Source organism: Hypanus sabinus, chromosome 3, assembly GCF_030144855.1.
Source record: "Hypanus sabinus isolate sHypSab1 chromosome 3, sHypSab1.hap1, whole genome shotgun sequence".
Lineage (NCBI taxonomy): Eukaryota > Metazoa > Chordata > Chondrichthyes > Myliobatiformes > Dasyatidae > Hypanus > Hypanus sabinus.
Genome location: NC_082708.1, coordinates 191,755,431 through 191,772,662, shown reverse-complemented (window position 1 = coordinate 191,772,662; position 17,232 = coordinate 191,755,431). Strand labels below are relative to the sequence as shown.

The 17,232-nt window shown below is 44.9% G+C and overlaps 1 protein-coding gene across 3 annotated transcripts in view; it reads right to left on the bottom strand.

The window, feature by feature from the left end:
- Positions 1 to 16,467, bottom strand: part of LOC132392013 (disintegrin and metalloproteinase domain-containing protein 12-like) — a 265,513-nt gene extending 249,046 nt beyond the window's left edge. For all 3 annotated transcript variants that reach the window (XM_059965910.1, XM_059965912.1, XM_059965911.1), the window contains exon 1: positions 16,052 to 16,467. In XM_059965910.1, the coding sequence (XP_059821893.1) occupies positions 16,052 to 16,265 (214 nt within the window). In that variant the 5' untranslated portion in view covers positions 16,266 to 16,467. The remainder of the gene's footprint in view (positions 1 to 16,051) is intronic.
- Between the last annotated feature and the right edge of the window lie 765 nt (positions 16,468 to 17,232).

Below are 17,232 nucleotides of genomic sequence, written 5' to 3'. Positions count from 1 at the left end.
CCTTACACTTTAGTACTGGAGAAGATCACAGACATAGTTTGGGTATTTTGCTGTAGGGGCAGTAGCACTGGACATGGGTTTCTGCTGAACAAGGGTCAGAATGGGAGCAGAGCTTTGGATAAGATTGTCATGGAGTGTGGGAGTGGGAGGTATGAAGTTGGAAGGGAAAGGATCAGAATGGTAATTCACATCAGACCTGGTAAGACCTGGGATGGCTGCATCAAATTAAGATTTATTGTATTTATTGAGATAGGCCATTCAAGCTGAGTTGCCAGCAATCCCCCGATTAGGAGTCATAGAGTAATAGAGAAATGCAGCACGGGCTATTCAGCCCATCTAATTTATACCAAACCATTTAAACTGCCTACTCCTATCCACCTGCACTGGAACCACAGCCCTCCATATCCCTACTATTCACGTACCCAACCAAACTTCTCTTAAATGTTGAAATCGAGCTTGCATGCACCACTTGTGCTGGCAGCTCATTCAACATGCTCATGATTCTCTGAGTGAAGACATTCCCCCTCATGTTTCCCTTAAACTTCTCACCTTTCACCTTAAACCATAACCTCTGGTTGTAGTCCCGCCCAACCTCAGTGGAAAAAGCCTGCTTGCATCTGACCTATCTATACCCCTTTTAATTTTGTATACCTCTATCAAATCTCCTCTCAATCTTCTACATTCTGAAGAACACAGTTCTAACCTATTGAATCTTTCTTTATAACTCAGGTCCTCCAGACCCAGCAACATCCTTGTAAATTTTCTCTATACTCTTTCAACCTTGTTTACATCTTTCCTGCAGGTAGGTGACCAAAACTGCAGACAACACCCCAAATCAGGCCTCACAACCATCTTACACAACTTCAACATAACATCCATCTTCTGTACTCAATACTTAGATTTATGAAGACCAATGTGTCAAAAGCTTTCTTTATAACCCTATCTACCTGTGACACCATTTTCAACTAATTCTGGACTGATATTCCCAGATCCCTTTGTTCTACCACACTCCTCAGTGCCTACCATTTACTGTGTAAAACCTACCCTGGTCATTCCAATTGAAGTGAACACCTCGCACTTGTCTGCATTGAATTCCACCTGCCATTTTTCAGCTCATTTTTCCAGCTGATCCAGATCCCTCTGCAAACCATGACATTCTTCCTCACTGTCCACTACAGCCCCAAACTTGGTGCCATCCACAAATTTTCTGATCCAGTTAACTACATTATCATCCAGATCATTGATATAGATGTCAAACAATGATCTCTGAGGCACACCACTGGTCACAGGCCTCCAGCCAGAGAGGCAACCCTCTACTACCACTCTCTGGCTTCTCCCACAAAGCCAATGTCTAATCCAATTTATCACCCCATCCTGAGTGCTGAGCGATTGAACCTTCTTGACCAGCCTCCCATGCAGGACCTTGTCAAAGGCCTTGCTAAAGTCCATGGAGTCAACATCCACTTTCCTGCTAACTTCCTCAAAAAACAGACTGGTTAGACATGACCTACCACACACGAACCCATGCTGACTACCCTTAATTAGTCCTTGTTTATCAAAATACTTATACACCTGCTCCCTTAGAATTCCTTCCGATAATCTTCCCACACTGATGTCAGGCTCACTGGCCTATAAATTCCTGGTTTCTGTTTAGAGCCTTTTTTAAACAGTGGAACAATGGTTATCTTCCAGTCCTTTTGCATCTCTCCTCTTGCTAAGGATGTTTAAAATACCTCTGCTAGGGCCCTGGCTACTTCTGCATTTGCCTCCCGTAGGATCTGAGGGAACACCTGGGGATTTATCCACCCTGATTTGCCTCAGGGTAGCAAACACCTCCTCCCCTGCAATTTCAATACTAGTCTTCTTCAAGGTCCGAGGGAATACCCTGTCAGGTCCTGGAGATGTATATACTCTGATTTACCTCAAGAAGCAAGCACCTCCTCCTCTTCAATCTGTATAGGTTCCATGACCTCACTACCTGCTTGCCTTATTTCCATTGACTCCATGCCAGTTTCTTTAGTAAATATGAACATAAAAAAACCCATTTAAGATCTCCCCCATTTCTTTTGGTTCCATACATAGCCGACCACTCTGATCTTCAAGCAGACCAATTTTATCCCTTACTATCCTTTTGCTCTTAATATATCTATAGAATTCTTAGGATTCTCCTTCATCTTGTCTGCTAGAGCCACCTCATGCCTTTCTTTGTCTCTCCTGATTTCTTTCTGAGGAGTTCTCTTGCATCTGTACTCCACAGGCACCTCATTTGATCCAACCTGCTATGCACCTCCTTTTTTCTCTTCAATATCTCTTGAAAACCAAGATTCCCTACACTTGTTATCTTTACCTTTTATTCTGATGGACACATACAATCTCCTAAGACAGAAACAGAAATAGACAATTTGGCCCATGGTGTCTGGTCCGCCATTCCATCTTGGAAGGGGGGGGGGGGGTCATAAGATTCCATCTTGGAAGGAGTCACAAGCTTCATCCAGAATTGCATCGAGGATATTTTCCTCCATCAGGGTCGATCCAAACCAGAAACCCTGGATCACCAGTTCCGTACAAGCTACACTCACTGCGTGACACAGAGCTTACATTGCCAGCAAGCAACAGGACCTCATGAAATGCAGCTACGATCTGCGCAAAGTCATCAAGTCTGCAAAACAATACAGGAACAAGATCCAGACACAACTCTCCACCAACAACACAAACAGCTTCTGGCAAGGTCTGCACACCATCACAGACTTCAAAGCTAAGCACAGTGGTGCTGCCGACATCGCTGTCTCTCTCCCAGATGAACTAAATCTTTTTTACGCTTGATTTGTTGTTGTCAACACTGAGCCCCTGAGGAGAGCTGCCAAAGTGACCTGCTGCTTGGTCATCTCTAAGCTGAGGTACGCAGGTGTTTCCAACAAGTGGACAGTCACAAGGCTGCGGGACCGGACGGCATCCCAGGGCGGGTACTCAGGATGTGCGCAGCACAACTGGCAGGTGTGTTTACAGACAGTTTTAATCTCTCCCTCTCCCAGTGTAGAGTGTCCTCTTACTTCAAAACATCCACCGTTGTCCCTGTACTGGCATCCTGTCACACTCACTTCAATAATAAGCAAATGCTTTGAGAGGCTGGTGAAGAACTACATCTGCAGTTTGCTACCTACAATGGACCTGCTACAATTCACCTCCCGACACAACCGATCGACAGACGACGCAATAGCCACAGCTCTACACACCGTCCTTACACACCTGGAGAAGAAGGATGCTTATGTGAAAATACTGTTCTTGGACTATACTTCAGCATTCAATAGCATAATTCCCTCCAAGCTTGACAAGAAGCTCAGAGACCTCGGCCTTCACCCTGCCTGGTGTAGCTAGATCCTGTCAGATCACTGGCAGGTGCCAAGAGTGAGCTCCCTCACCTCTGCCCCTGTAACCCTCAACACAGGAGCCCCTCAGGGCTACGTACTGAGTCCCCTCCTTTACTCCCCGTACACCCATGACTGTGTTGCCACCCACAGCTCCAATCTGCTAACTAAATCTGCTGGCAACACTACACTTCCTGGCCTAATCTCAAACAATAATTAGGCAGCCTACAGACACAGTGGTGTCAAGAAAACAACATCTCCCTTAGGTCACAAAAACAAAGGAGCTGGTTGTGGACTACAGGAGGAATGGAGGCAGGCTAACCCCTATTAACATCAATGGATCTGGGGTTAAGAGAGTGAACAGCTTTAAGTTCCTTGGCATATATATCACCAAAGATCTCACATGGTCTGTACATACTGGCTGTGTGTTGAAAAAAGCACAACAGCGTCTCTTTCACCTCAGACGGTTGAAGAAATTTGGCATGACTCCCAAAATCCTAAGGACTCAGGGGCATAACTGAGAGCATCCTGACTGGCTGCATCACTGCCTGGCATGGGAACAGTACTTCCCTCAATCACAGGACTCTGCAGAGAGTGGTGAGGACAGCCCAGCTCATCTGTAGATGTGAACTTCCCACTATTCAGGACATTTAAAGAGACAGGAGTGTAAAAAGGGCCTGAGGATCTTTGGGGACCCAAGTCACTCCAACCACAAACTGTTCCAGCTGCTATCATCGGAGAAACGGTAGCCCAGCCTTGAAGCCGGACCAACAAGCTCCAGGACAGCTTCTTCCACCAGGCCATCAGACGAATTAATTCACCCTGATACAATTGTATTTCTATGTTATATTGACTATCCTATTGTATATACTATTTATTACAAATTACTATAAATTGCACATTTAGATGGAGACATTAGGTAAAGATTTTTACTCCTAATGTATGTGAATGATGTAAGAGATAAAGTTGATTCAATTCAATTTATTATTCTTCTCAACCCTGTTCTTCAGCATTCTCCCCATAACGGTTGATGCCCTGTCTAACCAAGAACCTTTGAACCTCCACTTTAAATATACCCATTACTTGTGCTTCACAGCTGTCCTGGCAATTAACTCCACAGATTCGTTACCTTCCGGCTGAAGAATTACTCCTCATCTCTGTTGTACATAGACATCCCTCTATTCTGAGGCTGTGCCCTCTGGTCCTGGAACCCTCCACTGTTGGAAACATCCTGTCCACAACCCTCCATACAGTATTCAATATACTTCAGTGAGATACCTTTGTTCTTCTGAACTCCAGGAGTGAGACATGCCAACGAGTGGAGTGGTGTCGCAGCAACAACGTCAGTAAGACAAAAGAGCTGATTGTGGACTTCAGGAAGAGTAAGACAAAGGAACACATACCAATCCTCATAGAGGGGTCAGAAGTGGAGAGAGTGAGCAGTTTCAGGTTCCTGGGTGTCAAGGTCTCTGAGGATCTAACCTGGTCCCAACATATCGATGTAGTTATAAAGAAGGCAAGACAGCGACTATATTTCATTAGGAGTTTGAAGAGATTTAGCATGTCAACAAAAACACTCAAAAAGCTGCTATAGATGTACCATGGAGAGCATTCTGACAGGCTGCATTACCATCTGGTATGGGGGGAGGGGGTGGGGTGCTACTGTACAGGACCGAAAGAAGCTGCAGAAGCTTGTAAATCTAGTCAGCTCCATCTTGGGTACTAGCCTACAAAGTACCCAGGATATCTTCAAGGAGCAGTGTCTCAGAAAGGCAACGTCCATTATTAAGGACCCCCAGCACCCAGGCCATGGACTTTTCCCACTGTTACCATCAGGTAGGAGGTACAGAAGCCTGAAGGCACACACTCAGTGATTCAGGAACAGCTCCTTCCCCACTGTCACCCGATTCCTAAATGGACATTGAACCCCCGGACACTACCTCACATTTTAAATAAATGTTATTTCTGTTTTTATATGATTTTAAATCTATTCAATATACATATACTGTAGTTAATTTACTTATTTATTATTATTATTATTTTATTCTGTCTTTTTCTTTTTCTTCTCTGTATGCATTGCACTGAACTGCACATGCCGGTGATGATAAACCGGATTCTCGGTCTGATTCTGTTTCTGGTACAGGCCCAGAGCCATCAAACATTCCTCATATGTTAACATTTCATTCCTGGGATTATTCTCGTGAACCTCCTCTGGTCCCTCTCCATCGCCAGCATATCTTTTCTTAGATTAGGGGCCCCAAAACTGCTCACAATACTCCAATTGTGGTCTGAAGCCTCATCAGGGATATTGGTGGCAGATACATTAACAATGTTTAGAGACATTTAAACAGGTGCACGAATAGGCTGAGGATGGAGGGATACTCTTGGAAAGAATGGAGGCAGTTTAAATTGGCCTCACTGTAGATATAGATATTGTGGGCCAAGGAGCCCATTCCAGTGTGGACTGTTCCATGGTCTATGTTCATAAAAATATATAACATTAGAAGCAGCTAGCGGGTCAGGCAACATTTGGACTCCATCCCTCCTATTAGTGACAATTACTAGGTGCATTGTATACAAAGGGCCCAAAGCATTGTTGAGGAACCCTACCACCCCTCCCACAATCTTTTTGACCCACTACCACCAGGAAAGAGGTACAGGAAGATCAGGGCTCGGATTGCCAGACTGGGAAACAACTTCTCCCCTCAGGCTGTGAGACTAATGAATACCCTGCCACCGCTGACAGCTGTTCACCTGCTCAGCACATTACATGCATCTCAAATTACATTTTATTCATTTACTTGTGGTAATATTTTGGCTTGTGCGCTCCCTGTGAAATGTGATACATGTTTTACGGATGCTCCCTGGTCTGGAGGAATGTTGTTTCATTGGTTTGTTAATATGTACAGCCAGATGACGATAAACATGAATCACAAACACGTCAGCACCTATGCTTACTCAGAAGGCCAAGGAAATGTGCACGAGAAAATCTGCAGATGCTGGAAATCCAAGCAACACACACAAGACGCTGGAGGAACTCAGCAGGCTGGGCAGTGGCAATGAAAAAGAGTAAACAGCTGATGTTTCAGTTCAAGGCCCTTCAAAATATCAACTGCACTTACTTCCATAGAGGCTGTCTTGCCTGCTGAGTCCCTCCAGCATTTAGTGTGTGATGCGACAATAAAGTTGAACTTGATTTGTGAAAAGAGAGAACAAGAATTAACATCTCAGGTCAAAGGCGCTTGACCAGAACTGGGAGGGAGTAAATAAAAAGGTAGTTTTAACTTTCTGAATGAGAGGAGAAGAGAGGGAATAGCTCTGACAGGGAAGAATCAAGGGTGCAGAGGTGAAAGGTTGTTGATGAAGTCGGGAGACAGAGAATGTGGAGGAAGGAATGTACAAGAATATAAACTGGTGAGCAGGCTCACTGCTACAGTTTTCACACTCCATTGGTCATGTTTAATATTCCCCCCACTCTAAATGCACTCATCAACAATCAGAGCCACTTACAGCCCTTCAATAGTGTTTCTTCTCCCTCTGGCAACCCTCATCAACAGCTCAACCAGACTGCTTGTTCCCATAGTAATCCTATCTGTGATTTTCATATCATTTTCATATCTCCTACCAAGAAGAGGATGGTCTGTCCATCGAGTCTGTGCTGACTCACAGAATTAACACCTCCCATCCTGGATAATTATCACAGAAACCTAACCTATAAATTTCTGCCAAGTCACAACCCAGCTGTACAGGGAGCATTTTCCAGTAGCAAGCTAACCTACCTTTGGCAAGGAAATGCAAGCATTCACAGGGAGACTGTACAAACTCCACACAGACTGAAGCTGTGAGACAGTGGCTGTCTCTACAACCTGATAGTAACTACTTTGTTCTCTTGGCAGATTATAAGGAACTCTGTGGAGGCAGAGGGATAGTCAGTGTTCCGGGTTGAGACTGTGCATTAGAACTGAGAATGTACAGGGAGAGAGCCAGAAAAGAAAAGGACCTCCTACGCTACAAGTAGAGGTACATGAGAACACCATCAGTTGATGCAAAGGGACCTCCTGCACTACAAGTAGAGGTACATGAGAACACCATCAGTTGATGCAAAGGGACCTCCTGCACTACAAGTAGAGGTACATGGGAACACCATCAGTCGATGCAAAGGGACCTCCTGCACTACAAGTAGAGGTACATGGGAACACCGAGAGCCATCAGTTGATGTACTAGTTCACGCCTCAGTGTCACGTCATCAGCTAGTCCGGGAGGTGGGGAGGGGGATCAATACCGAAGATTGAAGACTGAATACTATCAGATGCCAGTAGTCGAGGCCTGATGATGAAGCCCGGAGGTCCAGAGGCCAGTTCTGGAGTTGGAGGAATGCCGTGTGTGTTGGTGAGAATGAGGAAAGAGGCTGTAGTTTTGTAGTTTTGCTGTGGTTTTGTTGCTTGTTCAATTCTGTTTTGTTTTGCTGACCATGGTGGACAATACTATGTTGCAGCAGGAATGTGTGGTAACACCATAGTACCATAAAATACAGGAGCAGAATTAGGCCATTTGGCCTATCAAGGCTGCTCCACCATTCCATCATGGCTGATCCAATTTTCCTCTCAGCCCCAGTCGCCTGCCTTCTCCCCGTATCTTTTCATGCCCTGACCAATCAAGAATCTATAAGCCTCTGCCTTAAATATATATAAAGACAGTCTCCACAGCTTCACCACTCCCAGGCTAAAGAAGTCCCTCCTCATCTCTGTTCTGAAAGGATGCTGCTCAATTCTGAGGCTGTGTCCTCTGGTCCTGGATGCTCCCACCATAGAAACATAGAAAAAATAAAGCACAAGGCCTTCGGCCCACAAACATCCTCTCCACATCCACTCTATCAAGGCCTTTCACCATTCGATAGGTTTCAATGAGGTCACCCTCATTCTTCTGAATTCTACTGAATAGAGGCCCAGAGCCATCAAACATTCTTAATTTGTCAAGCTGTTCAAAATTGGAATCATTTTTTGTGACTCTCCTTTGAGCCTTCTCTAATATCAATGCATTCTTTCTAAAATAAAGGGCCCAAAACTACTCACAATTTTCCAAATAAGGCCTCATCAGTGCTTTATAAAGCCTCAACATTACATCCTTGCTTTTATATTCTAGTCCTCTTGAAATAAATGCTAACATCACATTTGCTTTCCTCACCACAGATTCAACCTCCTAAAAAACCTTCAGGGATTCCTGCACAAGGGCTCCCAGATTTTTAAATTTTCTTGCCATTTAGAAAACAGTCAACCCTTTTATTCTATTCTTACCTCACCAGAGATTGCTGCTCTGGAGGTCCTGTTTCTCAGCTTTCTACCTAGCTCCCTAAAATCTCTCTTCAGGACCTCCTCACCTTATCTACCTGTTTCCATCCAAGGGGTCAGTGTGGACAGGATGGAGGATTACAGATACCTGGGGATACAAATTGACAATAAACTGGACTGGTCAAAGAACTCTGAGGCTGTCTACAAGAAGGGTCAGAGCCGTCTCTATTTCCTGAGGAGACTGAGGTCCTTTAGCATCTGCCGGACGATGCTGAGGATGTTCTACAAGTCTGTGGTGGCCAGTGCTATCACGTTTGCTGTTGTGTGCTGGGGCAGCAGGCTGAGGGTAGCAGACACCAACAGAATCAACAAACTCATTCGTAAGGCCAGTGATGTTGTAGGGGTGGAACTGGACTCTCTGGTGGTGGTGTCTGAAAAGAGGATGCTGTCCAAGTTGCATGCCATCTTGGACAATGACTCCCATCCACTTCATAATGTACTGGTTAGGCACAGGAGTACATTCAGCCAAAGACTCATTCTACCGAGATGCAACACAGAGCGTCATAGGAAGTCATTCCTGCCTGTGGCCATCAAACTTTACAACTCCTCCCTCAGAGTGTCAGACACCCTGAGCCAATAGGCTGGTCCTGGACTTATTTCCACTTGGAATAATATACATAATATTATTTAATTATTTATGGTTTTATATTGCTATATTTCTACACTATTCTTGGTTGGTGCGACTGTAACGAAACCCAATTTCCCTCAGGATCAATAAAGTATGTCTGTCTGTCTATGTCATTGGTGCCAATATATATCAAGTCTTCTGGCTGTTCACCCTTGCCCTTGAGAATGCCACAGACATGATCCGAGACATCCCTGATCCTGGCACCAGGGAGGCAACATACCATCCGAATGTCTCTATCATGCCCTCAGAACCTTGTTTCTCTTCCTCTGAATATGGAACCTCCTGTCAACACTGTAGTCCTCTTCACTCTCTGCTCTTCAGAGCCACTGCGCCAGACTCATGCCAGAGTCTGTGCTCCCCCTGGTAGGCTGTCCCCTTCAACAGAATCTAAAGTGGTACACTTATTATTGAGGGAACGGCTACAGGTATACACTGGCTGTGCATTTCCCCTCCTTCCCCTGACAGTCACCCAGTTACCCATCTCCTGCAACCTAGAGGTGACTACCTCCCTGTAGCTCCTGTCTATCAGCTCTTCATTCTCCTGAAGGTCATCACGCTGCAGTTTCAGTTCCTTAACGCACTCTCTCAGGAGCTGCAACTCATTGCATCTGGTGCAGATGTGTTTATCCAGGCGGTCTCCCAGACTTCCCACATCCCAGACACAGGACAAAACACTGTCCTTGGAGCCATTCTCAAGGAATGGCTTGAGGAATGAAGAATTAAGAAGAAAAAGAGAAACTCGCCAGATACTCTACCTCGCCCAAGCTTGATTTGCCAAAACCACTCACTGGCCCATTCACAACAATGGCCGCTCCACTTGCACTTGCATTATTTTCTAATGAATTCCACTCAGTGATTGGTCCTAGCAAAACTCAGATAAACTGCTGGGCAGCTCTGCCTTTGAAATCTCATCGTGGACCTGATCAGAAAGGTACCTGTACTTACACACTCCATCCTGGTTGAGTGGTTGCTGCAAAACTCAGAGACACCTGTGGACTGCCCCCAACACATCGTTAGGTTGATAATGCAGGAGGTTTGGACGTGCACGTGATAAATAAATGAAAGTGAAGGCGGGTGAAGCTGCATGTGACAGATGAAAGGTGGATCCAGGTGAAGAGCAACAATATGACAGATGGAGCCAGGTCAGGGAGAAGCAGGGGTGGAGTCGGGAGATGGTGGCTGGTGGGTGACAGGTAAGTAAATGACCAGTAAAAGATAGGGAAACAAAGCCAGGTGGGTGTACAGGGAAGCAAAGTAGGCCTGAGGCTGGAAGAAACGCAGGAACCCTACAGCACAATACAAGCCCTTCGGCCCACAATGTTGTGCCAAACATGTTTCTACCTTAGAAATTACCTAGGGTTACCCATAGCCCTTTACTTTTCTAAGCTCCACGTACCTATCCAGGAGTCTCTTAATAGACCCTGTCATATCCATCACCATTGCCGGCAGCCCATTCCACGCACTCACCACTCTCTGAGTAAAAAACTTAACCCTGACATCTCCTCTGCACCTGAAAATTATGCCCTCTCATGTTAGTCATAAATGGTTAATAAATGGAGGCACAAGAGGTTTCAGGTGCTGCAGTCTGATAGGAACACAATGAGGAACTGGATAAGGGAGAGGTGGAAGGTAGATGGCAGATAGTATCAGTAGGGGAAGGGGAATAGAACTGATCGACAGGGGTGGTGGGGAAGGGAGCCGCACAGACAAAGGAGCACAGAAAATGTGGGTTACCTGAAGAATTTAATGTGGTGCTTCACTTCCCCTTTTCCCTCCCCACAGCCCAGCTCTGGGTCCTTTCACATCTCAAGAAGTGAAAGCAGGCAGCAGGGAAGGACAGCAAGGCACTGAGGGCCGTGATGAAGGCATGCCAGCGGCTATACTTTGTTAGGAGTCTGAGGAGCCACCAAAGACTTGAGCAAATTTCAACCGATATACCATGAGAACATTCTCACTGGGTACATTACTGGTGGGTACGGAGACTCCACTGCACAGGATCTGGAAAAGCTGCAAAGGGTTGTAAACTCAACCAGCTTCATCACAGGCACTAGCCTTCCCACCACTGAGGGCATCTTCAAATATCAGTGCCTCAGGAAAGCAGCATCCTCATTAAAGACCCTCACCACCTCGGACGCCCTCTTCTCTGATCTGCCATCAGGAGCCTAAATACTCATCCGCAGTATTTTAGGAATAGCTTCCTCTCCTCCATCATCAGATTTCGGAGTGGTCGATCAACCTCACCATTTTGCTCTTCTTTCGCACTACTTTTTGTTTCCTTTTTCATAACTTATAGATTTTTTTATGTGTTGCAGTGTACTGCTGTAGCAAAACAACAAATTACTTGACATATACTCAGTGACCATTATATTAGGTACATCTGCTCATTGATTCTAACATCGAATCAGCCAACTCCAACGGGAGATAGAAAATGCATGTGAAGGGCAATATTTCAATAGTCATGGGAGATTTCAGGATGGAGGTATATTGGGAAAATCAGGTTGGTGCTGGAAGAGGAAGTTTTTGTAGAATGTCTACAAATGGCTTTTCAGAGCCACTCATGGTTGAGCCGACTGGGGATCAGCTATTCTGGATTGGGTGTTGTTCAATAAATCATAATTGATTAGAGAGCTTAAGGTTTTAGCATTACAGCAGAAGCGTAAGAGAGGAGCTGGAAAATTGATTAGAAGGGGACACTAACGGGAATGATGGCAGAGCAGCAAGAAGGAGCAATTTGGAAGGTTCAGGACAGGTATGTCCCGAAGCAGGAGTATTATAAAGAGAGGGTGACTCAACTCTGACTGACAAGGGAAGTCAATGCCAACATAAAAGTGGAAGTAAATGTTAGAGCAAAAATTAGTGATAAGTTAGAGGATTGGGAAGCTTTTATAAACCAACAGAAGGCAAGTAAAAAGTCATAAAGAAGGAAAATATGGAATATGAAGGTAAGCTGACCAATAATATTATAGAGGATACCATAAGTTTATTCAGATAAACATTATAAAGAATAAAAGAGAGGCGAGGGTAGATATCGGACAGTTGGAAAATGATGCTGGAGAGGTAGTAATGGGGACAACAAAATGGCAGATGAAGTGAATAAGTAGTTCACTTCAGCCTTCACTGTGGAAGACACTATCAGTAAGCTGGAAGTTCGAGAATGACAGGGGGCTGAAGTGAGTGAAGTTGCCGCTACTAGAAAGAAGATGCTTGGGAAACTGTAAGGTTTGCATGTAGGTAAATCACCTGGATCAGATGGACCACACTTCCGGGTTCCAAAGGAGGTATCTGAAGAGCTTGTAGTGGCATTAGTAATGATATTTCTAGAATCAATCGATCCTTGCATGGTTCGGGAGGTCTAGAAAATTGCAAATTTCATTCCACTCTTTAAAAAGGGAGAGAGGCAGAAGAAAGGAAACTATATGCCAACTAGGCTGACCTCAGCTGTTTGGAAGATGTTGGAGTCGATTTGTGTTTACAGGGTACTTGGGAGCATATGATAACATAGGCTGTAGACAGCATGGTTTCCTCAAAGGCAAGTCTTGCCTGACAAATCTGTTGGAATTCTTTGAAGAAATAACAAACAAGGTAGACAAAGGAGAATGGGTGGATGCTGTTTACTTGGATTTTCAGAAGGCCTTTGACAAGGTGCCACATATCAAGCTACGACAAAGATTTATTACAGGAGGGATTCTAGCATGGATAAAGCAGTGGCTGATTGGCAGGAGGCAAAGAGTGGGAGAAAAGGGGAACCTATTCTGGCTGGCTGTTGGTGACTAGTGTTGTTCCACAGGGGACTGTATTGGAACTACTTCATTTCACATTATATGTTAACAATTTAGATGATGGAATTGATGGCTTTGTGACCAGATTTGTGGACAATATGAAGATAGCCGGAGGGGAAGGTAGAGTTGAGGAAGCAGAGAGGCTACAGAAGGACTTAGTCAGATTAGGAGAATGGGCAAAGATGTGGCAGGTGGAATACAGTGTCGGGAAGTGTACGGTCATGCACTGGGGTAGAAGAAGTAAAAGAGTAGACTATTTTCTAAATGGAAAGAAGGTTCAGAAATCTGAGGTGCAAAGAGACTTGGGAGCCCCTTGTGCCGGATTCCCTAAAGGTTAATTTGCAGGTTGAGCCTGTGGTGAGGAAGGCAGATGAAATGTTAGCATTCGTTTTGAGGGAACTAGAATATAAAAGCAAAGATGTAATGTTAAGACTTTATAAGGCACTTGTGAGGCCTCACTTGGAGTATTGTGAGCAGTTTTAGGATCCTTATCTTAGAAAGGATGCATTGACATTGGAAGGGGTCAAAGAAGGTTCACAAAATTGTTTCCAGGGTTGAAAGGCATATCATATGAGTTGCATTTGATGGCCCTGGGCCTGTACTGAGTGGAATTCAGAAGAATGAGGGGGGGGATCTCATCAAAATCAATCGAACATTGAAAGGCTTTGATTTCTTAACCAGAGAGTCATTAACCTAGGTAGGTGCTACACCTTGCTCAAGGGGCGATCTGCAGGCTAGTGGATAGAAGGAATGCCTTACACCTCCTTTAGTAGAGACACATCTCCACCCCACCACCTATCCCTCATAATTTGGAGGACTGCAGTTATCCTGCTAGGGGCAAGATGTCATTAAAATATAAAATGTACAAAAATTATTCACAAGGATTTATTGGGGCTGGAGGGCTTTAATAATGAGAGGATGGATAGTCCAGGAAAATTCTCTCTGGATTGTAGGAGTCTGAGAGGTGATCTTATCGATGTTTATAAAATCACACGAGGCACAGAGAAGGTGAACAGCCACAGCCTTATTCCCAGTGTACGGTGTCCAAAAGTAGACAAAGGTTAAAGAGCAAGGAAAGATTTAAAAGGGACTTGAGGGACAAGTTTTTCCACACAAATGATACATGTTTACAGAACACACTGCCAGAAGTGGTAAGGTCAATTACATTACAACACTTAAAAGGGGACAAGCACATGGACAGGAAAGGATACGGACCAAAGTTTCAAGATTCAAGATTCTTGTCTAATGTCATTTCCAGTACACAAGTGTAAAGGAGAACAAAATAATTGTTACTCCAGATCCAACGTAGCAGAAAAAAACACAATAAAGTAAGGATTCAAAGGTAGATTTAATGTCAGAGAAATGCATACAATATACATTCTGAAATGCTCTTTTTTCACAAACATCCATGAAAACAGGAGTGCCCCAAAGAATGAATGACAGATAAATGTTAGAACCCCAAAGCCCCCCCAGCTCCCCCCATGCATAAGCAGCAGCAAAGTAATGACCCGACCCCCACCAGCAATAAAACATCAGCGCCCCCGCCCGCCAAGCACTCAAACATGCAGAAAGCCATCAATAAAGACACAGACTTGTAGTAACCCAAAGACTACTCATTCACCCGGTAATTCAACATACCACAGGCTCTCTCTCTCCCTGATAAGAGAGAAAGAGGAGTCCCTGTTTCACGGGGGGAGGGGGGAGACATAACAAACAACTCACTGACATGATGTAAAGAACACAATAATAATAAAAATAATAAATGGAAATAGAAAAGATAGCTTATATACATAGATTGATTGTATATAAGACAAAGGTATAATTCCAAATGAGATTGGAGGCAAAATCACATCCACATCACTGCAGCCAGGGCTTGCAGGCCATTGCTTCCTAATACCATGGATGGTGGTGATGCTCCACACACCATCAGACTCAAGAACAGCTTCTATCTCACTGCTAAAAGACTATTGAATGATTGTCTAGAATAATAAGAGGAATTCTTTCTACCTTGTTATAGACTTGCATATTATTGTTTGTCTGCACTGCACCTTCTCAGTAACGGTAACCCTGATACTGCATTTTGTAAACATGAGATTCTGCATATGCCAGAAATCCAGAGCAACACACACAAAATGCTGAAGGAACTCAGCAGGTCAGGCAGCATCTATGGAGGGGAACATAATGTTGACATTTCAAGCTGTGCCCCACACTCAGGGTTGAATCATCGGCATTCTGCTATTGTCTCACCTGCTACGACCATATGTATGACCATACCACACTGATACGATGAAATAAACCATGTGGACACAATGTAAAACAAAGTTCTTCGCTCTACCTTGGAACATGTGACAATGAGAAGACAATTTAGCAATTTAACAAACAGGCAAATGAGACAAGTTCAGTTTGGTGAATTGTTTGGCATGAATGAGTTATACTGTAGGCCCTGTTTCATACTGTATAATGATAAATTCAACTATTCCCTTTGCTGCAATCTTCTGAAAATCCAATTCTGGAATCTCTTATCATTCCTCATGTTGTAATCACAGTACATGCTCTCTGAACAATCAATGTTCATTCCTCAATCTGTAATCTCTGAACATTCACTGATCTGTAATCACTGAATATTCCCCGATCTGTAATCACTGAATATTCCCTGATTGGGAATCACTGAACGTTCCCTGATCTGGAATCACTGAACGTTCCCTGATCTGGAATCACTCTACTTTCCCCGATCTGTAATCATCAAATATCCCCGGATCTGTAGTCACAGAACATTCCCCGATCTATCATCACAGAACATTCCCCGATCTGCAATCACTGAACACTCCCCACGTTGTAATCACTGATGTTGTCTCAGACATTTTCTTTAATGCTCATGTTGCAGGTTTGACAGAAGTTCGGGTATGCTAACTTTAAACTCTCTCTGCTCACCTGATGAAGTTCCCTTGACAGTTGCTCCTTTCGTCCTGATCTCCGAGACTGCTGCTGGCGAACGGCTGTCAGTGGTGTTACCGGGGGCAGCCAGCAACATCCCATTCCTGAGTGCTGGCTCCTCAGCCCCATGACTCTCTCCACTCTCTGTCTCTGAACGATTCAAACCCAGGCACCAGAGCAGCAACACCAATTGCAGGCTGCTGGCAAACATACTGCGTGTCTACAGCTTGTCCCACTCTGCCTGAGCCCTCTCACTCACTAACACATAGCCCTCTGCCCGGCTGCTGTCACTCCCTCTGGCTGTTCTCTGTCCTTGACGTTCTGACAACTTGCAACTGGCTTAGCTCTCAGCCTGTGTTTTATCCTGCCTGTATCAGCCTTTCATTGAAATTGCAAGTCTGTAACCTCGCCTCTTAACCAGGAAGTGAGTGGAGGAAGTGAAAGAGGTAAACTTATTGAGGACAAGTTTGGTCAGGTTCATAGCAGGAGCAGGCGTGAAGAGACAGTGCCTCCTACTGGTACATTCTGAACTTCAGCTGAAGAGACACAAAGCTCCGGTGCAAGAGGCAACAGTTCAGGTGTGCAGTCAATAGACTCCATCGGTACCATTGTCACAACTCAGCAGTACAGTGAGAGCCCAGCAGTACAGAGAGAGCCCAGCAGTACGGTTGTCAGAGCCCAGCAGTATGGTTGTCAGAGCCCAGCAGTATGGTTGTCAGAGCCCAGCAGTATGGTTGTCAGAGCCCAGCAGTATGGTTGTCAGAGCCCAGCAGTAAGGTTGTCAGAGCCCAGCAGTACGATTGTCAGAGCTCAGCAGTACGATTGTCAGAGCCCAGCAGTACGATTGTCAGAGCCCAGCAGTACCGTTGTCAAAGTCCAGCAGTACCGTTGTCAGAGCCCAGCAGTACGGTTGTCAGAGCCCAGCAGTACAATTGTCAGAGCCCAGCAGTACGGTTGTCAGAGCCCAGCAGTACGATTGTCAGAGCCCAGCAGTACGATTGTCAGAGCCCAGCAGTACCGTTGTCAGAGCCCAGCAGTACGGTTGTCAGAGCCCAGCAGTACGATTGTCAGAGCCCAGCAGTACGGTTGTCAGAGCCCAGCAGTATGGTTGTCAGAGCCCAGCAGTACGGTTGTCAGAGCCCAGCAGTACGATTGTCAGAGCCCAGCAGTACGATTGT